A 23,055-nucleotide genomic window follows, 5' to 3' on the forward strand; every position below is an offset into this window, starting at 1 on the left:
TTTGATGGACTCCTGTCTCACATTGAGGTCTTTCATCCATTTTGAGTTTATTTTTGTGTATGGTCAAGTTTCATTCTTCTGCATGTGGCTGTCCAATTTTCCCAGCACCATTTATTGAAGAGACTGTCTTTTTTCCATTGCATGTATTTTCCTGCTTTATAATCCCGTTTCTTTTATAAGCTGTCAGGTTATGTCCTTGTGCAATATATCTTTTGGTTTATTTATCTTTCCCTTTTAATTGGTAAGAAATGCTTATCAATCCAGTATAATACAGTATAATGTCCTGAATTTTATAAGGCACATATTTTCCCAATTTATCTGCCTTTCAGTCTTTTTTATGAGTGAGTATATTTTAATGTAATCAAATTTATCAATCTTTTGTATGTTGTTTTCTCCCATAAAATCATACTTAGAGCTTCTCTATTCAAGAATAAATAAGCTAGCTTTATATTTTCTTCAATTAACTTAATAGTTTTAACTTTTTTAAGGTTTTATTTATTTATTTTAGAGAGAGAGAGAGAAAGAGCAGGGGGAGGGGCAAAGGAAAGGGGAGAGAGAGAATCTCAAGCAGACTCCCCACTGAGCATGGAGCCCAACACTCAATCTCAGGACTCTAAGATCATGAGCTGAGCTGAAATGAAAAGTTACATGCTTAACCGACTGAGCTACCCAGGCACCCCTAATACCTTCAACTTCTCTGTAAATTCCTTAACCCATCCAAACTTTATTTCAGAATATGTTATGAATTAAATGTCTGGTCTTTTCTACCAAAAAATTTACCAGGTGATTCACCAAAATTTGTTGAATAATCCTTCTTTTCACTGCTGATTCAAAAGTCACTTTTATCAATCATTAAATTTTTAAAGATACCTAAGTATATTTCTTGGTTTTCAATTCACTTTATTGGTTATTTTGTTTGTTTGTTCAGCACCAATAGCTCTCTGGTTTAATTATTCTTGTGGGTTATCATAGATTCTTTTTCAAAAATGTTTTGCTATTCTCAAGCATTTATTCTTCAAAATTAATTTTAGAATCACTTTAGGAAGTCCCCCACCCAAATCCCATTGAGACTTCAACTGGAATTCTGGTGAATTTGCAAAACTATTTGGAGAAAATTGGCATCCCTTCAACACATATTTTTTTTCTTTTCTTATTTAATAATACCATGCTGAGTATTCATAACATCACGCATCTTTGTCTTCTTTCAAACTTAAAAAGAATTCATTCAACAAATATTTGTGGAGTATCTCCTCTCTACCAGGTTTTGTTCTAAGCCCTTAGGATGTAACAGTGAATAAACCAGGAAAAGATGCTGGCCCTTGTAAAATTGACATTTTCGTCGGGGAGACAATGGATAGGATGGATGGTTGGATGGTTGGATTGATGGATGGATGGATTCATGGATGAGTTTTCAAGGTTCCAAGTGATGTGGAAGGAAGAGCAATGTAAAGCAAGGTGAGAAGGATCAGGAGTTCAGAGGCAAGGGACGGATTGCAGTATCACAGGAAGTGGTCAGCATAAGCTTGTCAAGATAAGACCTGAGCAAGACTTGTGAAAGGTGGGAGAACCCTGGGGAAAGGGCATTTCAAGTGAAAGAAACAACTAGAGCTAAAGCCTAAGGAAGGAGTATACCTGGTAAGCTAAGTAACAGCCCAGTAGCCAGTGTGAATGATGGCAGAAGAAAGTGTAACTGTAGACCATTGAGAGGACTTCAGCTTTTACTCTGTAAAGTAATTATAGGACTTTAATGATATTTGCAAAAGGTTTCTTTAGCTGCTATGTGAAGAATAGCGGCTTCTAAGACTTTGGAGGGATGGGGCAAGGATTGAAGCAGAGAGGACAGTCAGGAGGCTGTCACAGCAGTGCAGGTCAAGATCAGGGAACAGCAGAAGAACTGAGAAGGGGCCAGACTCTTGATATATTTTGAAGGAAATACCCAGCAGGATTTTCTGCATGTGGGCTGCATGAGGAAATTAGCAGACAGGGATGCTGCCAACAAGGCTTCTGGCCCAAGTAACTGGAAAAATGGAGTTGCCATCAAGTGAAATGGGGAAACTGCAGGTCGAATAGGTTCTGGGGCAGGTGTTGAAGGGAAAAGATCATTAATTCAGTTTGAGACATGTTGAAGTTTGAAATGTTTATCTTGTAGCCAAGTAGGAAAATGTCAAGAAGTCAGGAGATAGGGAGTTTGAGGGGCCTTTCCTAGGTAGAAGATATAAATACTGGCGTTGTAAGCATGTAAATAGTATTTGAAGGGATAGGGTTGGATGATATGACCAAGGGAGTAAGTACAGACAGAAGAGAGAAGAGGACCAAGGACTGAGCCCTGGGGCCATCCAGTCTTAAAAAGTTGGGTATAAGGGGAAGAACCAGCAAGAGACCAGGAAGAAGTGCCTAGTGTGGTAGAGATAAGCCAAGAAGATATACCATCTTAGAAGCCAAGAAAGAAAATGTTAAAGAGAATGATCAACCTTATCAAATGCTGCTATTGGTAGATAGATCAATTATGGGATGAACTTTGACTACCAGATTTAGCCAGATGTTGATGTCTGGTAATGATGAGAGCAGTTTACTGGTGAGAGAGAGTTTCTAATGTTTCCTCATTAAGTATCAGACAAACTCATGTCAGATGTGTATCCTTTATTATATTATAGAATATCCTTCTATTCCCTCTTCACTAAGAGCTTAAATCAGAATGAGAAATCTATTTCTATGAGTAATTAGATTAATAGCTATTTCTAATAATAAACTAGACTGTGTACAATGGACTATTCAGCCATAAAAAGGAATGAGATACTGATACATGTGGATAAACCTCAAAACCAAACTAAGTGAAAGAACCCAAACACAAAGGTCACAGATTGATGATCCTATTTATATGAAATAGCAAGAATAGGTAAATCCATAGAGACACAAAGCAGATTGATGGTTTCCAGAAGTTGGGGGAGGGAAGAGTGGGACATAATTGCTTAATGTGTATGGGATTTCCTTTTGGGATGATGAAAATATTTCAGAATTAGATAGGGGTGATGATTGCACAGTATTGTGAATGTATAAAATGCCACCGAATTCTTCACTCTACAGTGGTCAATTTTATGTTATGTGAACTGTACCTCAATTAAAAAAAATACTGGGAAAAAGAAAAAGCTGTGGCCCACTGGCCAAATCTGGCCCACTGCCTATTTCTAACCACGAGATGGGAATGGTTTTTGCATTTTTTAATTGTTGAAAGAAAATTTAGAGAAGAATATTTCATAACACATGAAAATTATATGAATTTAAATTTCAGTGTCTCTAAATAGAGTTTTATGGAGACACAGCCATGCTCATTTGATTACTTGTTATTTGTGTCTGCTTCATGCCTCAACGGCAGAGTGGAATAGATGCAGGAGCAACCTAAAATGCTTACTCTCTTGCCCTTTACAGAGAGAGACACGTTTCTGGCCCCTAGTCTAACTCCTCAGGAAGGAAAAAACAAACAAAAACCAAAAAAACAAGAAAACTCCTTTATAGCCAAGCTTTGCATGGTTGACGAGTTTTCTTCTGGACAAATCCTCCATTCTGCTACCAGAATCTCCAGATTCTTGAAATATAAAGTGTTTTTCAAAGAAGGAGTTGGGGGTCATCTGCCTTCCTCCTGGTAATTATGCCTTCACTTGATTAGCTTGTAAGCCATTTTAAAAATCCTACACTAGATGACAAGAAAGCATTTCTAATGCTGTGGTGAATGTTGTAAAAATGTCACTGGTGGCATGCTCAGCATGGGCGAGATTCTTACCAGAGTAAGGCCAGACAAGTAATTCTGTCCCCTCTCCATCCTGAAAGGGTAAACTCCAGAGAAGGCTAAGCTCCATGGTCCTCCCCAGCTCTCAGCCTCTTTTTTCTCCCCTGCTCCCCTAAAATCAAAGTGGCAAGTGAAGGCAAGGGAGGACCCCACCCATGTCAATAGAACTGACTTTCTCAGTTCTGACAGCTTCTCTTCACAATCCCTGCCAGGGCTTCCCAAATCCTAGTCAGATCTGAAATGTGAAACTTAACATCTCAGTGGCCCATCTTTCTAGAGTGTGGATGAAAGTGCCTACCCATTCATTTTGTCTTGTCTTGTTTGGGGGATGTTTGTTTGTTTGCTTTAATATTCTCTCCTCAAATTCTTAATCTCAGGAAACAAACTGAGGGTTGCTGGAGTGGTGGGGAGTGGGACGGATAGGGTGGCTGGGTGATAGACATTGAGGAGGGTATGTGCTATGGTGAGCACTGTGAATTGTGTAAGACTGTTGAATCACAGACCTGTACCTCTGAAACAAATAATGCAATATATGTTAAAAAAAAAAAAAAGAAGAAGATAGTAGGAAGGGAAAAATGAAGGGGGGGGAATCGAAGGGGGAGATGAACCATGAGAGACTATGGACTCTGAGAAACAAACTGAGGGTTCTAGAGGGGAAGGGGGTGGAGGGATGGGTTAGCCTGGTGATGGATATTAAAGAGGGCACGTACTGAATGGAGCACTGGGTGTTATATGCAAACAATGAATCATGGAGCACTACATCAAAAACTAATGATGTAATGTATGGTGACTAACGTAACATAATAAAATAAAATTTAAAAAAAAATTTTCTCTCCTCAATCTCAAACCTTTCCCAGTGTGGTCCTTTGATACAGATCCTCCAGGGATATATGTGGCCCTTTAATACAGAGATGCTCCAGATGAAGGCCCAATTTTGCCCTGCAGACATTCTCCTGGAAAGCTGAGGGATCAATGTCATGCAACTGACAGTCCACATGGGCTTTAACCTTTGGTTCTAATTCTCTCCCATTGGCCACGGCTGCTAAAACTTTCATCAGCTTGGTCTGCATCAGGTGTTAGAAGTCCTTAAATGGTTAGCTTATGACGTTAATACATAACGAAAATATAATCATTATATATTATTATATTTAAATGTTTAAGTATTATTTAAATAAAGTAGTAACATAGTTAATAAATAAGTATGAATCTTACTTATAAAAGATCGATGGAATGAATTCTTCTATAAATAATACGTTTCTTTAGTATTTGATGCTGTATTCGTGTTTCAAATGTATTGGAGGGGGGCGCCTGTGTGCCTCAGTCGTTAAGTGTCTGCCTTCAGCTCAGGTCATGATTCCAGCGTCCTGGGATTGGGCCCTGCATCCGGGTCCCTGCTCCGCGGGAAGCCTGCTTCTCCCATTCCCACTCCCCCTGCTTGTGTTCCCTCTCTCGCTGTTTCTGTCACTGTCAAATAAATAAATAAAATCTTAAAAAAAAAATGTATTGGAGGTAAACCTTTACAGAGCAAGGGTCACCTTGCTTATTTGTACATTGAGTGTGGGGATTTCGGTGTAGTACACACAGGAGAGTAGAATGTAGACAGTGCTCTATCTGGGTCATGCCTCATCGAATCCTGAGTTTGGAATATCCAGCTCAGCCTTAAGGAATCTGGAAATCGTGACCTCAGGGAAAGCCACCATTTAGAGCTACAGGTGATGCACTTTCTAGTCCTGTTACCATTTACTTTTGCATGTTAAGTTGTGCTTATTAAAAAGAGGGTCCCTTGGTTTTTCCACTTTGTGCTTGTGACACCCTTTCTCAGATGGGGAGACTGAGATCAGAGGACAGGTGCCCGTCCAAGGTCTCAGAGCTAAGGACTAATATCTCAGTCTTTTGATACCTGAAGTCCAACTTCTTCCACCTCGCCATGGTACATTTATGTATTATGTGTGCATGTATATACACACATACCCAGATCGAACATACAAATATAAGACAATTTACGTGTGAAAGTTATAATAAGTTGTAGAACAGCTATCCTGCTTTTGTACTTTTGTATTCTTACATTTCTATTTCTCCACCTTGGCTCCACGCTTCCTTTTGAAAAGAATCAACCAAGATGAGAACATTTATGACATCAGTGTCATTTTCAAAACAAAAATAAGTCCCCAGATAAGGACATATGAAAACTAGAAACAGCAGCATACACTTATATTGGCTAATGCATTTGCAGCCTTGATTCCTAATGCATTATTGATTGCATGAGTAATCGCCAGCTTGGCGGGTTTGGCAATGTCTGCAATGGGAAAAACTCTGTATTTCCCACACTTTTCTTCTGCGTGTATTCAAGATCAGTGGAGCCTGTAATATCTTATACATATCTGTTACATGGACCTGCATCTCTGCAGTGGCCGGCTCATCCAAAAAATTCTTGTTCACATCTGTCCGCTATGAGAGCCTATCTGTTACCCATCGCATATGTGATCAGAATGCCTCTTCCAAAGAGGATGTTGGGACAGGAAATATTACTGACATAACATAATAGCCCCTTCTCCTCCAACCTTCCAACCTTATATTCAATGGCTGTGGTAACATACTTGTATTTTTATTCTATGATTATCATAAACAGAGCTGAGAGGACCATGAATGCCTTTGTAATTTTTCTCTTTCAATTTCAATAGGAGAAATCCAGACCACGTCAGGGTAGAGATCTGCTGATGTGCAGATGGCTGGCAGGAGGCAGTGGGGACGGGATGAGGGAAGAGAGGCAAGCTTCCAAGTTGTATAGACCTGGACCCTCGTCCCGTCTCTATCCTCACTAGCTGTGTGTCCCTGGGCTTCAGTTCACTCCCTGTAACAGTGAGAGAACAAAAATCCTTACCTCACAGGACTGAGTGGATAAAAACAGGGGGAAAATTGCAGTATTGAGTTCACAGCTAGTGAGTTACATATTCACCCCAACTCAACGTTTGTCCATTCTTGGCCATCGAAGTTATCAGTTACCCCCGCCTCCTTCAATTAAAATGATACCTTGCATATAACAGGTAACAAGTATTAATAAAATGAAGAAAAATCCAGGAAACTGCCTAACAGTGCACAAGAGCTCGATAATTTTTAATTCCTTCCCGCTTTCTTTCCTTCCTGCAGCATCAGGGTGAGAATTCGTTTCTGACTTCTAGTACAATGTTCTTCCATCTCAAAAGTGTGTGTGTGTGCGCACACGAGGGTGTGTGCGCAAGTGTGTGTGTGTGTTGACCACCAAACTCCTCCCATCTTAATTGTACTGATTTTTTCCTCCATTCATTTGTTTTTCTCTCAAGTCCCCCTCTGTCCTCATGAGAAGAGAGAGAATCATGCCCAGTGACTCCATTTAGCTTAGTTGGCTTCGTGTGGCCTCACAGTCTTAAAGATCGTCTCCACACCATTACTTGACATCAAAAAGAAGTAGCATGTGAAAGTCACGGAAATACTTCCCATGTTCTGCATGTATTATTTTTAATTCCACTATGGAGCATTGACTCTTCCAAATCATCCTGTTATTATTTAGATGTTGAAGCCACAGTTTTTAATAATGAAGCCACGGAAGAAGATACAGAGTTTAAGCATTCCCGTACTGAAGGCAATCATGAAGGCAATGGGGGAAATCTTAGCGTCTCTGTCAGGACAGCAGAGCACTCAACAGACACTGTTGTAGGGTCCTCTGGGAGGTGTCATGGGAGCTCATACCAGGAGGAAGACTCAGAGACCAATGTAAGCTGTTAGCTACGAGGAGTCCACAAGCAAAGGGACATGAGTCAAGGGGCATGACTAATCTGATTCCAGTCCAGATAGTTTTCAGCATCTGCTCCAAGGAAGATATGATGAGCCAGTAGCAGACACAGAGACAGTGATTCCCAGAATCAGCTTTCAGCTCACTTCCTAGGTCAGGCAGACATCACATGGAACAGTATCTGGCCTGGACTGTAGGGCCACGCAGGACCTGGGAGGTCTGAGTTCCAGCAAAGCCGGATATAGTCACATTGGAACAAGGGTATGAAAAACAAGACCCAGCCAGGTGGGGGCCCATACAGTGCGGATCTGCAAGTAGAGTAGAACCCAATAGTCGCACAAGCCTCCAGGATTTGGGGCCACAAGGAGATATCTAGCTCTTTCTATAGAATGAGTGGGGTGGACCCCCAGCATTCTCTTAGCTTGAACACTTCTCTGGCCCAGGCCTGGGTGGCTCATCATTCCTGATGGACTGCAGTGTACCAGCCAAGGACCTTTCTGGCTGCAGAGGTTCCAGAGGTGAATAAATTACCCAGCATCCCATGCTGAGGACCTGCTGTGAAAGGTACTCTAGGAACAGTGAGGGAGCTGTGGAGAGTGGAGGGTCCTGTATAAAGGAAGAGGGGAGGGTGTGTGTGCAGGCAGCTTCAGAGAATATTTAAAAGGGGTTCAAGATGAGAAGCTGTTTAGCAACTGAACAAGAAAGGCAAAAGAGTTTGTGTGAGCAACCCTTAAGAAGCCTAATCCAGCACCCGTTGCCAAGAACCACAAATGATCTAGGAAAACAAAGGAGGTCAAGGTGGAGTATACTGAAAATGAGACAAGGCAAGTGGGCAGGGGGTTGCATCAGAGAGGGCTTCTTAACAGATTCCCCCATAATTCTGTCCCATCCCTTGTGTCGTGTTCATTTAAGGGTAGAGGGCCCATGGACAATGTTAGCTGCATTATAATGCCCTTCTTTATTATCCAGTAGAGATTTTTTTGTTACAGCCTCTCATTTAAAGACACTGTCATCTTTCTACTGTTTGCATAGTTTCTAGCCCTTAAATGCCTCTGGTTTGCCCAGGCACCAAAATTCACTTATTGCTTTTGCTTTCATCTCTCTGGCTTTGAGAACCTTCTGTAACATGGACTTCCAGTCCTCGCTAGTGTCTGCACACTCTTGATATAAGCATCTGTGCAGTTTCCTCTCCCAGCCATGGTGTGGCCCCCTGCACTGGGGGAGGGGAAAGGTGGCCCCAGTACCTGAACCCACAAGAACAGGGGCTGGTATGTCTTTGAACTTTTTGACCTGTATTTACCTCTGAATTATTTATAGGTATTTTATGTAATTCAAGAAATATTTATGGAGCTATTTATAGATACTCTATTTTTATGTATATAGTTCTAAATTTTTTTAAGTTTTTTCCCAAATCACGGTAAAGAGTCTTTTTTATTATCTGACATTAATTTTAATCAAATAAATTGTAGGAGTAATTCCATAGTTGTAGACTCTGAAAGCAAACTAATTATTAATAATAATTACATCGATTGTCTGCAGAATTAAGTACTGTCTTATGATTCCATTTCTTTTTCTACACAAATTTATTTTTACTCATTCTCCATATTATTTTCCTGGTTAAGGGGTCTTGATTGTAAACCCTTGGTTTATCCTGTTTTATCTTTAACTGATACTATATGAAATTTGGCTAAGGAGTAAACAGTGCCTCAATGGCCAAATGTTATCAAAACGATTCTGGCCAGCTATTTTGTAGATATGTGTAATCAATTTTATTTTTCAAAAAAAAGAGCCTGTCATCCAATGTCGTTGAGTAGCCATTTGCATTGAGAAAACCCCTTTTATATTTCTGCCAATATCTATATAGAGACTCCTTTATTCACAAGAGCTTCAACACTTGGTTCCTCTAGAGACAGCTCACTTATCCATAATGGTAAATCCTACCATGCTCATAAAATAGCCCAGTGCCTGACAGTTAGTCAGTGTTGTCCTAGCTTGCACTGATCCATTCCAAATTCCATTTGAGTATCCTAACTAACATCCTTAACAATTTTCCACCATAACTCATAGAACTATCTTAGATTTATCCCAGAAGTTCAAATTCCAGGGAAGAACTGATGGTTATGTGATAAGCTGGCTCCATATTTTCCCTGTATCTCCATATACCACAGATCACATCAATCCAAGGGGCTGATATGACCCAGCTTCCAGCAGCTTCATTTTTATTTGCTTTTTGCCACAGTAGGACATGAGAATAGTTTAAATATGGTACAGATGGTACTGAGAATACTTCAGTGGAAAATTTCTCATCCTATAACCATGACACTTCTGAAAGGCAGCTACTTTCATCCTCTTTAATTGTTTCTTCTGGCATTTATTTCAATATGTCTAAATGCTGCACTTACTATTTATTGATTAATGAAACATTTATTGGCTTCTGGTTGACACCCTCTGGCACCCCCGCTCGTTCCCCTCTGCCTTGCTCTCACCTTCCTACAAGAGTTACAGCACAATCTTTGCTGTTCCTCTGTTCTCATCGTCACAACTACTTCTGTCACAATTTTGTGTGAACTTGATAGTGTATACACTATTGTGACTATTGCTAATTTCTGATTCAAATATTGTGCTAGGATTACATTTCTTTCCTTACACAAGTTTTATATTTCCTCAATTAGAAATCACCTTTTTAATTCCCTTGACCTTTTATGCACCTATAATTATTTGTTTTTTCAAATGCTTTCATGTATCTGTCAGATGCCATATCTGTTACAGCATCAAAACCTGAAAAGCATCAATAAACTTCTTTTTTTTTTTTTTTTTTTTTTAGATTTTATTTATTTATTTGACAGAGAGAGAGACAGCGAGAGCAGGAACACAAGCAGGGGGAGTGGGAGGGGGAGAAGCAGGCTTCCCGCCGAGCAGGGAGCCCGATGTGGGACTCGATCCCAGGATCCCGGGATCATGACCTGAGCCGAAGGCAGACGCTTAACGACTGAGCCACCCAGGCGCCCTGAAAAGCATCAATAAACTTCTAAGTTCCATTTTTCCCCCAGGGGTATGGCCTTACTTCATCTTGTTGCACTTGTCTAGGGCTACTGCAGAGCTGTCCCAGGGGCATATCATTTACCTTTCCTCTGTGTCAATTCCTCTGTTGTGCACTGGATCCAACAATTTCTTCCTCGATTTATTCCCTGATCTTTCTAAGGCACATTTTTCATCAATGTTCTGAGAAAGGGTGTATGGAAAGCAAATATTTTGAATCCCTGAATATGTGTTTATTCTGCCTACATAATCGTTGGTTATTTGCCTGGGTATACAATTCAAGGTTGGAAAGTCTTTTCTCTCAGAATTTTAAAATTCCACAGTTTTTGAGGGTCCCTGATCTTCCCACTTCCAAGTTGCTATTGGGAAATCCAGTCTCCCCCCTTTTCTGCTAAATTCCTTGCCATTCCTCCAGTTGCTTTCTGTCTTCTGAATACATGTTGAACTCTCTTCTACACTTGCCACTCTTCCCAGTAACCTTGTTATTTGGGGTTTATACCACTTTTTATTATTGGCCTGACATTTTAGTGGGCTTTGGTATGAGTAAATGGGACTCTCATGTGGCCAATCCACCATGTTTATTCAAAGTCCAGTGACATCTTTATGTTTATGAGTATTTAAATCCATGCAATCCCCTTTGCATATATTTCAACACTATTACCATTAGCAACTCTGGGAGGACTTAGAAGTATTGCCATTTGATGAGGAGATAGCTGAAGCTCCAGGAATGTTAGTAGCTTTCTTAAGTTTAAAGGGCCAGCATGAGACAGATTCTAATTTAAAACCATGTTTTTCCCACTCTTACTGAAGCCTAAGGGTCACATTCAGTGATGCCTTTATGATGGAGGTCACTAGTAATGGGTCAGACCATAGCTTTCCCATATCCTGCTACAGTAAGCTAACACCAGTGAGTGATGTGATTTATCCCATTGAACTATTCTATGAGCCACAGAATACAAGCTTTCCTCTTCAGTCACTCCTGCTATTCCACAATAGAAATTGGAACACCTAAAACCAAATTATTGTTGGTGATTTGATTCATTCAAATAGTGGAGTGTATTAGAACAGACAAGGAAAACTGAAATTACAGTGTTCAGGCCTGAAGGAGAATATACCTTAATATATAATAGTGCTATTTCAGAGTCCAGTACACAATGAAATAACTCTTCTTTGAAGCTTTTACTTATTCTCTCATAGGGCACAAATAGCATTCTCTAATTTGAAAACAAAAAAATAAGTGATTGCTTTCAAAGTCCAGTGTTTAGAAGGCATTGCAGTAACCACTCTTAAAAAAGGAAAAGAGCCTTTCCAACTAGTATTTATGAACAAGCACACATACCCAGTAATTTATGGTTTGTTTATATGTCACTTTGCCTTTTTGTGGTTGTAAGAGCAGACACACATTGTGTTAAATGATACCTTCTCGAAGGGAGTTTGCAGGTAATACCTCCTGAAGGTATTGTGGATCTTTGTCCAGACAAGAGTTTGCCTGTGGCTTTTCCCAGCTGAATATCATGTTCTGTACTCTCCTTTATTTTAACGTCTAAGTATCCCCATTCATATCTTCATGTACCTTATCCCCAATAAATGGAAGAAATTTTAGGGTCAAGCAGAGGAAAAGTGATACTAGGCAGGACCTCTTCTGACCTGGACCCTCAGGCTTCTCATCTGTGGAATAAAATCATCCCTATAGATGATCTTGAAGTCCTCTCCGAGCTCTTGAATGCTGCTTCTACACCATCAATGAATCAACTCCACTTAATTATCTCAGTCGGTCACCCTTGCTTCAGTACATGTATGACTGTGAGAGAATTTGTTGATTAACGAATTTAACACATATTTATTGGACATCATACTCAGAGCTGGGTACCCAGTGGCCGATGAACAAACACAGCCCTTAGCCTCATTGAGTTCACAGTCCAGGAGGAAAGGCATACAAAAACAAACTCTCGAATGAGTAATTGCGATAAATGCTGTGAAAAACAACAACAGAGTGCTGTAAGAAAGAATAATAATAATAATAAAGATAATTTAGACAAGGAAAGGGGGAATGTGGCCAAGAAAGCTTCATGGGAGGAATGACAAGAGACCCAAAGGATGAGGATTGGCTAGCCAGGTGAGGAGTGATAGAGACAACATTCAGGGCATTTAGGGCAGTGTGTGTGAAAGACCCTGAAGAATTAAAGAGCTTGTGCCTTCAGGGAACTTGCAGAAGGCCATGTGGCTAGAGTATAGCGAACAAGGGGGTTAGCTTGAGATAGAGGCAGATATGGGCTCCACCAAATCATACAAAGCCTCCCCACCATGCTGAGCATTTTTTATAACACCAGAAAGGCAGGGAGAACCTACTGAAAGCTGTTTACACAAGAAAGGGAGGTGATTCAAGTCTTGTTTAAATGATTGTTCTGGTTACTGCGCATGCACTGGAGGAAGACAAAAACAGAGAAACTAGTTCAACTAGGAATGAGTCTGGACAAGGGCCAATGGTGGTTTGGATGGCAGAGGAGAGGGTGGTTTTCACATACGATCTTGGGGTGTCCTCATTTTGCTTCTGTAGTCTGCTGCATAGGGAGCAGGATACCTGTGGCCTCATGTCTCCGAGTATATGTACATATCAATGCCTATGAGATGTAGGGAGTCCCATTGCCTGTCCAGTGGTCTTCTTTGTCAGCATTCTTTATGTGGGTATAGCCACAGCCGTGTGTCCCACAGACTCCAGGGGACATAAGCCAAGCTTTTAAAATAACCCCCTTGAATCCTCTCTAAGTAGGACTGAGTAGAGAAGGTCCAACCCCTGGTACTGTGTGGGAGGAGCAGGATGAAAGGAGTAGGACCTCAACAGCTCCACAAAGAAATCCTCCCCAGCCCCCACCTTCTTCACTTTTCTAATGTGCTTGATGTGCTTAGCCATCTAAGAGCTATAAACTCCCATTTTGGCAGCCCATTTTTGGAGGCCTGTGAGGAGCCTATCAGCTCACTCACTCTGTCTCGCACCTCTTGGACCAAGTGGAGACAGAAAATGTCCCACTCTGACATCCTCACCTCGTCTCCCTCCAGCTGCGCTGTAGAACATGAATGCAGATGGCCAGCATCCCTCCCATGTCCCTGAGGCCCCCCAAGCCCACCCTCTTGTCTGCCCCCCAGCACTGCTGCCCTGAGCCTCACTGAAGCATCACAGGGTCACCAAGGAGCCTCTCTCCTCCTCCCTTCCTACCCCATCAAGGCACCCTGTCCCAGGAGGCTGGGTGACTCTCTGCAGCAGTGCTCTCATGGCCACCCACCTCCTCTTCCTCTTCCACCAGGCAGGAGCTGCTGTCTGATCCAGCCCTCTGTCCCCACTTTAAGTATCCTCAGCCCTCTCTCACACAGACCATGCCATTCCCCCTTTATTGGCCATTTTCCCAAGAGTCCCAATAGCTCAGACTCTGTGACAGAAACTCAGGTAAAAAAATGGGCAAAATTTCAGCACTTGCACTCCTTGGCAAGACATACAGAAGAGCAGAAACGGGCAAAGAAAGTGGCATTTGCTAGCTGGAATTGAGTTGAACGGTGACATGGAGGAGGCTGAGATTTTCTGGAGTAATGAAGAGGAAAGGAGTAGGAAGAAACCAGAGCTGATACCTTAAGTGGTACCAGATGTGGGAGAAGGTCAAAGAATCTACCATAAGATCTTGTCTGTTTCGAAAACATCATGCTAAAGTCACAGAGAAGAAGAATGACCTGGGTTTAGGGAGTAACCACTCTTTTAGGGACTTCATGCTAGTCACCAGGTAAAGGCAGGTTGTATCCTAACCAAAGCTCACACATGTCTGACAGGAGCAAACGCTAAGCATGGGCTGCGCTGCAAGGCCTGTAAGATGAGCATCCACCACAAGTGCATGGATGGCCTAGCACCCCAGCGGTGCATGGGCAAGCTGGTAAGGGCTGGTGCCAGGAGTGAGCCCAGAAACCCCTGCCCATCCAAACTCCTTCCCCGTGGCACCCTGATAGCCAGACACTAGGAAAGCAGCCCCCAAATCCCTGGCCTACCAACAAGGCTTCCTTGTTGGCATAGTGATCAAGCAGAAGAGGAGCTTTATCAACCTGAGAGACAAATGCTCCCCATGTGAAAAGGACTCCATGTCCTTAACATGGTGACCAAATTGTCCCGGTCGGAACTTTTTCAATTTTAGCACTGCAAGTCCCATATCCTGGGACTGTTCCTGTTTTAAAGAGGAAAGTGTGGCATCCCAGGAACCTTCCCAGCCCATAAAAACAAGGGTGGCTGGTCACCTGAGTGCTAAATTGGCTGACGGCTCACTGGATGTCAAGAAGGGGAGAGAGATTAACCACGCCCCTAAAAATGGAGAGAATAATAAAAATCAACGCACCACTTTAAGAGATCATGGTGGCCAAGCCAAGGAAGGTCAGATGGCCCTGGCCCATTCTAGTTCTGGTCTTAGCATCTTGGGAGCGTGGGCTTCAGTACTGGTGCCACATGTGGATAAAAAGCAACCCGGAGCACTTTTGAGGGTATCGATACTAGGATGGCCAGAGAACTGACAAAGGGACCAAGAATGTCTACCCTAGAGATACTTAGGCTGTGAGAGCTGTCTTCAAAAAAATTTAAGACCTGTCATACAAAAGAGGAATTCTCTCCTGTCCTGTGGCTCCAGGGAAAAGACCTAGGATCAGTAGATACCAAGTCTTAACAAAGAGCTAATGTCACTAAAGACCTGCCTCCATGGCTAGTGGGAGCTCCTCCCACCACCCCACCCCCCCAGCAGTGGCAATGTTCAAAAAAATGAAGATATCACTTGCCAGGAACATGGGTGAGGATTCTGGAATTCCAGTAGGGGCCGGGCCACAAAGTTCCCTTCCAACACTGGCATATAGTAACTCAAGGTTCTTAGAGAGTTCATCTCCTTACTCTGATTGGCAGTGTCCTCTTCTCTAAAACCCCTGCCGCACCTGTTCCCCTCCTCCTCCAATGATTTCCACAAGCCAAGGCAAAGACCATGAGTGAGAGATCAGAAAAACATAGCAGAGAGTCTAGAACACAAGGCAAATGACTCTGTGGGGAGCTTGTCATATATCCAAGGTCCTTTTGGCCTCTCTCTGAGGTCTGCTTCCCCTTGCCCAGGCCTTTTATGAGTTTAATAAACCTCAATAGTAAACCGCAGTGAAATAATGCGTGCCAGTCCATTTGTATCCCGGGAGATAATGAGGAGCCTGGACACAAGGGAGGCTGCTATGGTCTGCACACGGAAGAGAGGCAGGAAAGGGAAGGGCAGGGCTGGGGCTTGCTTTCTGGGAGGAGCATAGCTTGCTTATTGCCACCTGTACCTCCCATCCCGCCCCCCCCAGGGATAAATTCTAGGACAAGCCAGCATCTTCAAGGGCAACAGAGCGGTGCCCCCTGGAGAAACCAGCTGGTATGATTTTCAGAGCTCTTGTGTGGTTTTCTCCATCTCTTCAGTGACATTAAGCCTTTCTCTTTCTCATTCTCTCTCCAGCCAAAAGGGTTTCGGCGTTACTACAGCTCCCCCTTGCTCATCCATGAACAGTTTGGATGCATTAAAGAAGTTATGCCCATCGGTGAGTTGGGATGCTGATGGCTTGAGCTGGGTTTTGAGCAGCAATGTCAGCATTAACAGCTGTTGCTGTCTCAGGACCGCAGATCTAGCAGGCTATGTTTGTGCGTCTGTCTGGTAGCTGATGGCATTATGATTGTTTGCTTTGCTGGAGAGGAAACATAAGGAGGAGCAAATTCTCCCCTCCCCGATGAAACTTGAAAAACACTCACGTCCCAAAGGCTGTAATATGCTATACCACCCCTCAGCATCATGGCAGAGTGGGAAGAGCATGGAGCCTAGCACCCCACAGACCCGGCTCAGACCCCAGCTCCCCCACTGACCCACTAACTGTGTGTCTGGACAAGTTACTCAAACTGTCAGACCCTATAAATGAAGAACAGCAAAAGCTGCTTTTCATACTGTTGCAAAAAAATAAATGTAAATTATAGACCAATGCTTGGAAGGAACTCTGTGAATATCAGTTTTTCTTTAATGAGGACAAAAAAATGTCTTATATTTATAGATCTTTCTGGCTTGAAAATTTCTTTAACAATATCTTTCAGTTTACTTCTATTTTTCTCTCTCTCCCTGAGAATCTCCATCTCTTTTTGCCTTTGGAGGGGGCAAGCTTTAAACTAGAAAGCTTTTAAACAGAAATTCATGAGGCCTGGTAATGTCAAATTCTTTTTTTTTTTTTAAGATTTTATTTATTTGAGAGAGAGAGAGAGCACAAGAGGGGGGAGCGGGAGAGGGAGAAGCAGACTCCCCGCTGAGCAGGGAGCCCGATGCGGGACTCGATCCCGGGACTCCAGGATCATGACCTGAGCCGAAGGCAGTCGCTTAACCAACTGAGCCACCCAGGTGCCCCGGTAATGTCAAATTCTTTCAAAAAGACTTGCCTCTTCCTGCAAACTTTGAGTCTCGCTCAAGGCTTCATCCCTTGGTGAGCAGAACCTCACACCAGGGGAAATAAAGCTGGTATCGGGCAGAACCTTGACATTGGAGTCCTGAGGATGGATAACAAAAGAGGAAAAACCAATAAATCAGGAAGCGTCTGGGAACTGAGAGCTCTGGATGTAAGTGGTGGGTGCACGGGAAAGACCTGGCCAAAGGGCACATATTGTGGGGGGCCCACCTGCCGGGAAAGCTTGACCACACACAGCTCCATTTTCCCAGGGGTTAGTGAGTCTATGGCACAGAACCTTCTTCTCAAGTGCCGCTGACCCAGGAGGTATGATCAATTCTTGGCTGCCTTCCTGATGGTGAGTGGAGGAAACCTGTCACTCAGATGACCTTTCTCTTCTGTTGCAGCCTGTGGCAATAAGGTGGACCCTGTCTATGAGACCCTCCGCTTCGGCACCTCCCTGGCCCAGAGAACCAAGAAGGGCAGCTCCGGCAGTGGCTCTGATTCGCCTCACAGAACCTCTGTAATTATACTCCTCCTCCCTCAGTCCACCTGCAGTGCTCTGGGAAGGGCAAGCCTCAGGGGCTCCCCATAAGTGTATCGTGAGGGCAGGTCTTTGGGAGTCAGGCAGCCTCTGAAGGAAAAGCCCAGGTGCCTTGGGCCACTAAAGGTTAACTTCCTGTTTGTTGCCAACACCCAGGGATCATTTTACTTTCATCCTCAAAGACCATGCTCTTGGCCTCATGATCCTCGACTCTCCATGTACTCCCCCTCCCTGCCCTCCCACCAATATTTGATCGCATGGCAGTCAACACAGAAAGGTTTCACCCAAACAGTGGCAGAGGCAGGGAAGTCCCAGCTGTGGCCAGTTTTCCAAATCTCCTTCCGGCTACATCCCAGTTCAAGAATACAGCTCTTTCTCACATTTTCTCAGTCTTTTCTCGCTAAGACAAGGTACTCCCATTGGTTTCACACAAAAGCTGCCCTCCCCAGAGCACTGGACTTGTCTGCATGGGACACTCAGCCTCCCAGACACCTCGCCCCCATTTTATTTGGTCGAAAATGACTGCCCCGTGCATCTCTGTGACATGCTCTCATCATCCTATCTCTGGCTGTCCCAACCAGAATTTCTATAAATACCCCACAATGCCACACAACTCTGCCACTCATGCTGAAGGCCAACATCTCTCCTGCAGAGACAAGGACCTTCCAGTTGATGTTGCCAATTAGGGTGGCTTGCACCCAGTTACTGATTCCATTGTTGCAGCCCCTATTAAAATAAGGATTTCAGGGCAAGGCACAGATGAGCCACCAGGTGGTCTGCCCAGCTGGGTCCTGTCAACATCAAGTGATTAGGGTGAATGGAGAAGGGGGATGCATACCGGTCAGAGGGGTTGTCAGGGGCTGAGTAGAAGCAGCTCCTTCAATGGGTGCAGGTCAATCCACAGGATAACTGAAATGTTATGTGGGTGGATGTATAGGTCATGTGGGTGAGTAGGTAGGTTTGAAGGTCTTCAGATTGATGCCACATGGTCATCCTAGATGCCACCTTTTTTTTTTTTAGATTTTATTTATTTATTTGAGAGAGAGAGAGCATGAGCAGGGGGGGAGGGAGAAGCAGACTCCCCGCTGAGCAGAGAGCCCGACGTGGGGCTTGATCCCAGAACCCTAAGATCATGACCTGAGCTGAAGGCAGATGCTTAACCGACTGAGCCACCCAGACGCCCCTACATGCCACCTTTAAACTCACTGAAAGCCCTGTTCTTCGTGCATCCCACTAACTTCTAAGAAGGAAGAACCAAAACATATTGTACTCTTTTTCCTTGCTGACCCTAAAATTGATGTCAATTAGTTCTCTCTTTTACTCAGTTAGCAAACATGAATTAAGTGCCTTGAGTTCACCAGTACTGTAGAGGACACAGAGGAAGGGGAGGACATGACTCCTTACTCTCAGAATTCACAACTTATTTCAGAAGACCAAAGCAGTAGAACACAAAGCAGATGATGACAGCATTATTTGGCACTTTTTAAGAAATACACTTTTACCTGTCTTGTGCTATTTGTATTAAGAATTGGAACATAACATACATGTTAAGTGTATTATAATAGCTATGGCATAGGAACACGGCAGGATTTCAGAGTAAAGAAGGAAAACGTTTCAGTAGACATTGCCCTCAAAGCAGAGCAGGTATAAGTTGTGATATTTTAAGGTACCTGATCCTGATGTTCTCCCTAGGGAGGCCATACATCAAGGTGGCAGTCCCATTGATGATGTTGGTTCTGGCGACATGGGTTGGATGATAACAAGAATATAAGGAAAGTTTCTAGCACAGAGCCTGGCACTCAATAAATGGAAGTTGCTGATATTTAATTTTCATTAAGCATTTAGCCCTTGGCTGGGTTTGAGTTATGACGAAGTGAAACAAGGGTGTAATCCATTAGAAAGGTAAATATGTTCTCTGAGGACATTTCCCAGGCCATTCATGGGGCCCATTCTTGGGCTCTGTAAGAGGTTGGACTCACTCCAGGGTTCCACCCTGCTGTCCTGCTCAGCCTGTCTCCTCTCATGTGTCCTCCAGTCACTCCTTAAGTCAGGGATGTTCCCAGGGCTCTGCTTTGCCTTGGCCTTCCTGTGCCACCAGTTCTTCATGGTTGTCTCATTCACATTCCTCTGGTCCTACCACCATGTCCAAGCTGATGACTCCTTAGATACTTCTAGTCCTAACCTCCAGACGGGTCCTACAGATATCTCTAAATTGGCATGTCCAAGCTCAAATGATGCGCCACTGGTGATCAGGTCCTCTAACTCAGAACCCAGAAATGTATATCAAAAGTGCCCTTCGTCTCTGTCCCCAGTGCTGGAGGTTTGAATCTCATCATCTCTCACCCAGATTATTTCAAAGGAATAGCTGTGTTCCCCTCTTCCTTTTGAGTCTACTCTTATCAATACCTCCAGATTTATCATCTTTTAAAGAAAGACCTTGTGCAGTTTTCCAAATCGAAACACTGTATTGACTTGCTTATGCCCAAACGACGATGCGTAAACTCCAGCATGGCATGTGAGGCCTGTCACTGCCCTGAAAACCCACCTTCCCTTGAAGATGCCAAGCTCTTTGACTTATTCGTACCTTAGGACATGCTGTTCCCCCAGCTGAAGTTCTTTAAGAACAGCTTGGTTTTGACACAAACCATGAAGAGTTCTCAGACTCCCCCAAGCACAATGAGTTGCTCCTCCCACAGGCCTTCAAAAAATTCCTTTCTTATAAGATAGAGACGATTGCAATGTAATTTTCTGCTTTTGCCTCTCTTTCCTGAACTAGATACTGAGTGACTGTACAGCGGGGCCCTGTTCCCTATTCGTCTCATTATACCAGGCCCTGGCACCTAGTGGGTGCTCAAGAAATGCTTGAAGAGTGAGGAAAAAGTAACGGGGATTCTTAAAGACTGACTTCAGAACCCTCAAAATCGACCTGACCTTTTGATGCTCATGCCCCCAGTTCCAGGCATACTTTGTAGCTCTCTGGACCACCGTGTTCTGCCCAGTTACTGGGCCTTGCCCCCATCTTGTTTCTACCTCTATAAAGACAACATCTCTCTTCCTGGTCTGGGTTGGGTACCCCTTCCCTGGGCTCCCATAGCAACCAATTCATCAATCATAGTGATTTGCAGATTACTTGGTATTTTTCCCTTTTGCATTTCGCTTTTCTCTCTCTCCTGTAGTTTCCTACCCAACTAGACAAAGCTGCTCAAACACGAGGACTCTTGGTTCCCTTCTTATTTCTGTTGTTTTATACCAGTGATTCTCAAACTTTGGTGGGGATCTGGATCCACGGAAGAGCCTTGTAAAATTAGAAAGATCAAGGCCCTGTCCTACTACAACAAGCCTGGGCCTCTGTGTGCTTGATTAGCCCTCCAGGTGATTCTGACGCCCACCAAAGTTTGAGAACCACTGATCTATAGATCATGTCCTTCACTCCACATACCATGTTACATTTTTCTTTCGTAGGAGCCTGAGGAGGGCCATCACTTCCCCCAGGGCCACATAGAGCTGGCTGTCAGCCTGTAGCCACCACCCCTTACAAATCAAGACTTTCTGCCCAAAAGAAAAACACGAACTGCTCTGGCCACTTGCCCTGCATGCTGAGTGGGCCTTTCTCTTGTCTCTGAGGAGAGCCGGTATTTCCTCAATCTGCTTCCAGTGCCTGCATCTCTCGTGCTCGTCTAAGGCAGGCATTCGTGGAAAGGCAAATGGAAAGCCAACCTAGGGAGGCAAGAGCAGAGATGGGGGCTCCCCAGGGATGGCCCTGATGTTCCCAGCCCAGCAGCAGATGGCTGCCTCCGCATCCTGAGCTGTGTCAAACTCACAATGTTCTCAGACCCTCCGCAGTAGACAATGACCATGTTAGCCTCCAGAGTTTGTTCTCATGGTAGAAGTAGCAAGAACATCAGAGAGACAATTTAAGGATGTCCAGTTTGCTTTTCTGTCTGAAATGGTTTTGTTTCCAGCCATGTCTGGCCCCTACAGATTGGTTCTCAGGGCAGAAGACATGGTTTTCTGAATGTCAATAAGGTATCCATTCATCACTGTCCATTTAAACTTCCTGCTCTGTGAAGGCATTGTTCTCAGGGCTGCAGGGAGACAAAGACAAATCAAATTGTACTTAAATATCTGTCACTTCAGTCTTTCCCCAGAGTCCCACTTGCTTCAATGAAGAAAACAGAAACAATTGATTGGTACTTTAAAATGATTTTGCTTCCTTCCTGCAGGGTCAAATGGTAATGAACTTCAGCCACTTGCCATTCTTGCAGTTTTGTTATGTCCTAAAGCTAACATATTGCCACATAGCAAACTCTGTCCCACGCATTTATTTTCTTCCAGGGCTGTCGGGGCATTGGCCTTTACATTGTGAGGAAGTCACCGCCTGGCTGTTTCTAAATCGTTATGTTTCTTTAATGTGTTTTCAAATATTCTGGAATATAAAAGGCTGAATGGCTTTGGGAAGGCCAGCAGAAACCAAATTCAAAAACTTTCTGGAAGTCGGCTGGCTAGTTTGTGAATAATCTTCAGTTTCCTATGATTAAATTAACATAATAATAGCAACCTTTTTTTGCCCATATATTCTACATTTTATTTTATTTTTTTTAATTTTACTTTATTATGTTATGTTAGTCACCATACAATACATCATTTGATGTAGTGATCTACGATTCATTGTTTTCATATAACACCGAGTGCTCCATGCAATATGTGCCCTCCTTAATACCCATCACTGGGCTAATCCATCCCCCCAACCCCCTCCCCTATAAAACCCTCAGATTGTTTCTCAGAGTCCATAGTCTCTCATGGTTCATCTCCCCCTCCGATTCACCCCCTTCATTATTCCCTTCCTTCTCCTAATGTCCTCCATGCTATTCCTTATGTTCCACAAATAAGTGACACCATATAATTGACTTTTTCTGCTTGACTTATTTCACTTAGCATAAACTCCTCCAATCCCATCCATGTTGATGTAAAACTTGGGTATTCATCCCTTCTGATGACTGAGTAATATTCCATTGTATATATGGACCACATCTTTTTTTTTTTTAATTTATTTGAGAGAGAGAGAATGAGAGACAGAGAGCATGAGAAGGAGGAAGGTCAGAGGGAGAAGGACCACATCTTCTTTATCCATTCATCTGTTGAAGGGCATCTCGGCTCTTTCCACAGTTTGGCTATTGCGGACATTGCTGCTATGAACACTGGGGTGCATATGGCCCTTCTTTTCACTACATCTGTGTCTTTGGGGTAAATACCCAGAGGTGCAATTGCTGGGTCATAGGGTAGCTCTATTTTTAACTTTTTGAGGCACCTCCACACTGTTTTCCAAAGTGCCTGTACCAGCTTGCATTCCCACCAACAGTATAAGAGGGTTCCCCTTTGTCCACAACCTCTCCAACATTTGTTGTTTCTTGCCTTGTCAATTTTTGCCATTCTAACTGGTGTAAGGTGGTATCTCAATGT

The 23,055-nt window shown here is 43.3% G+C and overlaps 1 protein-coding gene across 4 annotated transcripts in view; it reads left to right on the top strand.

Moving 5' to 3' along the window:
• The window catches only part of STAC (SH3 and cysteine rich domain), a 153,717-nt gene that overhangs the window by 80,232 nt on the left and 50,430 nt on the right, over positions 1-23,055 (top strand). For 3 of the 4 annotated variants that reach the window (XM_081824175.1, XM_081824163.1, XM_081824170.1), the window contains exons 3-5: positions 14,409-14,509; positions 16,088-16,169; positions 17,459-17,574. In XM_081824175.1, coding sequence (XP_081680301.1) covers positions 14,409-14,509; positions 16,088-16,169; positions 17,459-17,574 — 299 coding nt within the window. The remainder of the gene's footprint in view (positions 1-14,408; positions 14,510-16,087; positions 16,170-17,458; positions 17,575-23,055) is intronic. The other variant, XM_081824179.1, reaches the window with a different exon arrangement.

The sequence above is a fragment of the Leptonychotes weddellii genome, chromosome 1 (genome assembly GCF_054177405.1).
Source record: "Leptonychotes weddellii isolate Sample4059 chromosome 1, ASM5417740v2, whole genome shotgun sequence".
Lineage (NCBI taxonomy): Eukaryota > Metazoa > Chordata > Mammalia > Carnivora > Phocidae > Leptonychotes > Leptonychotes weddellii.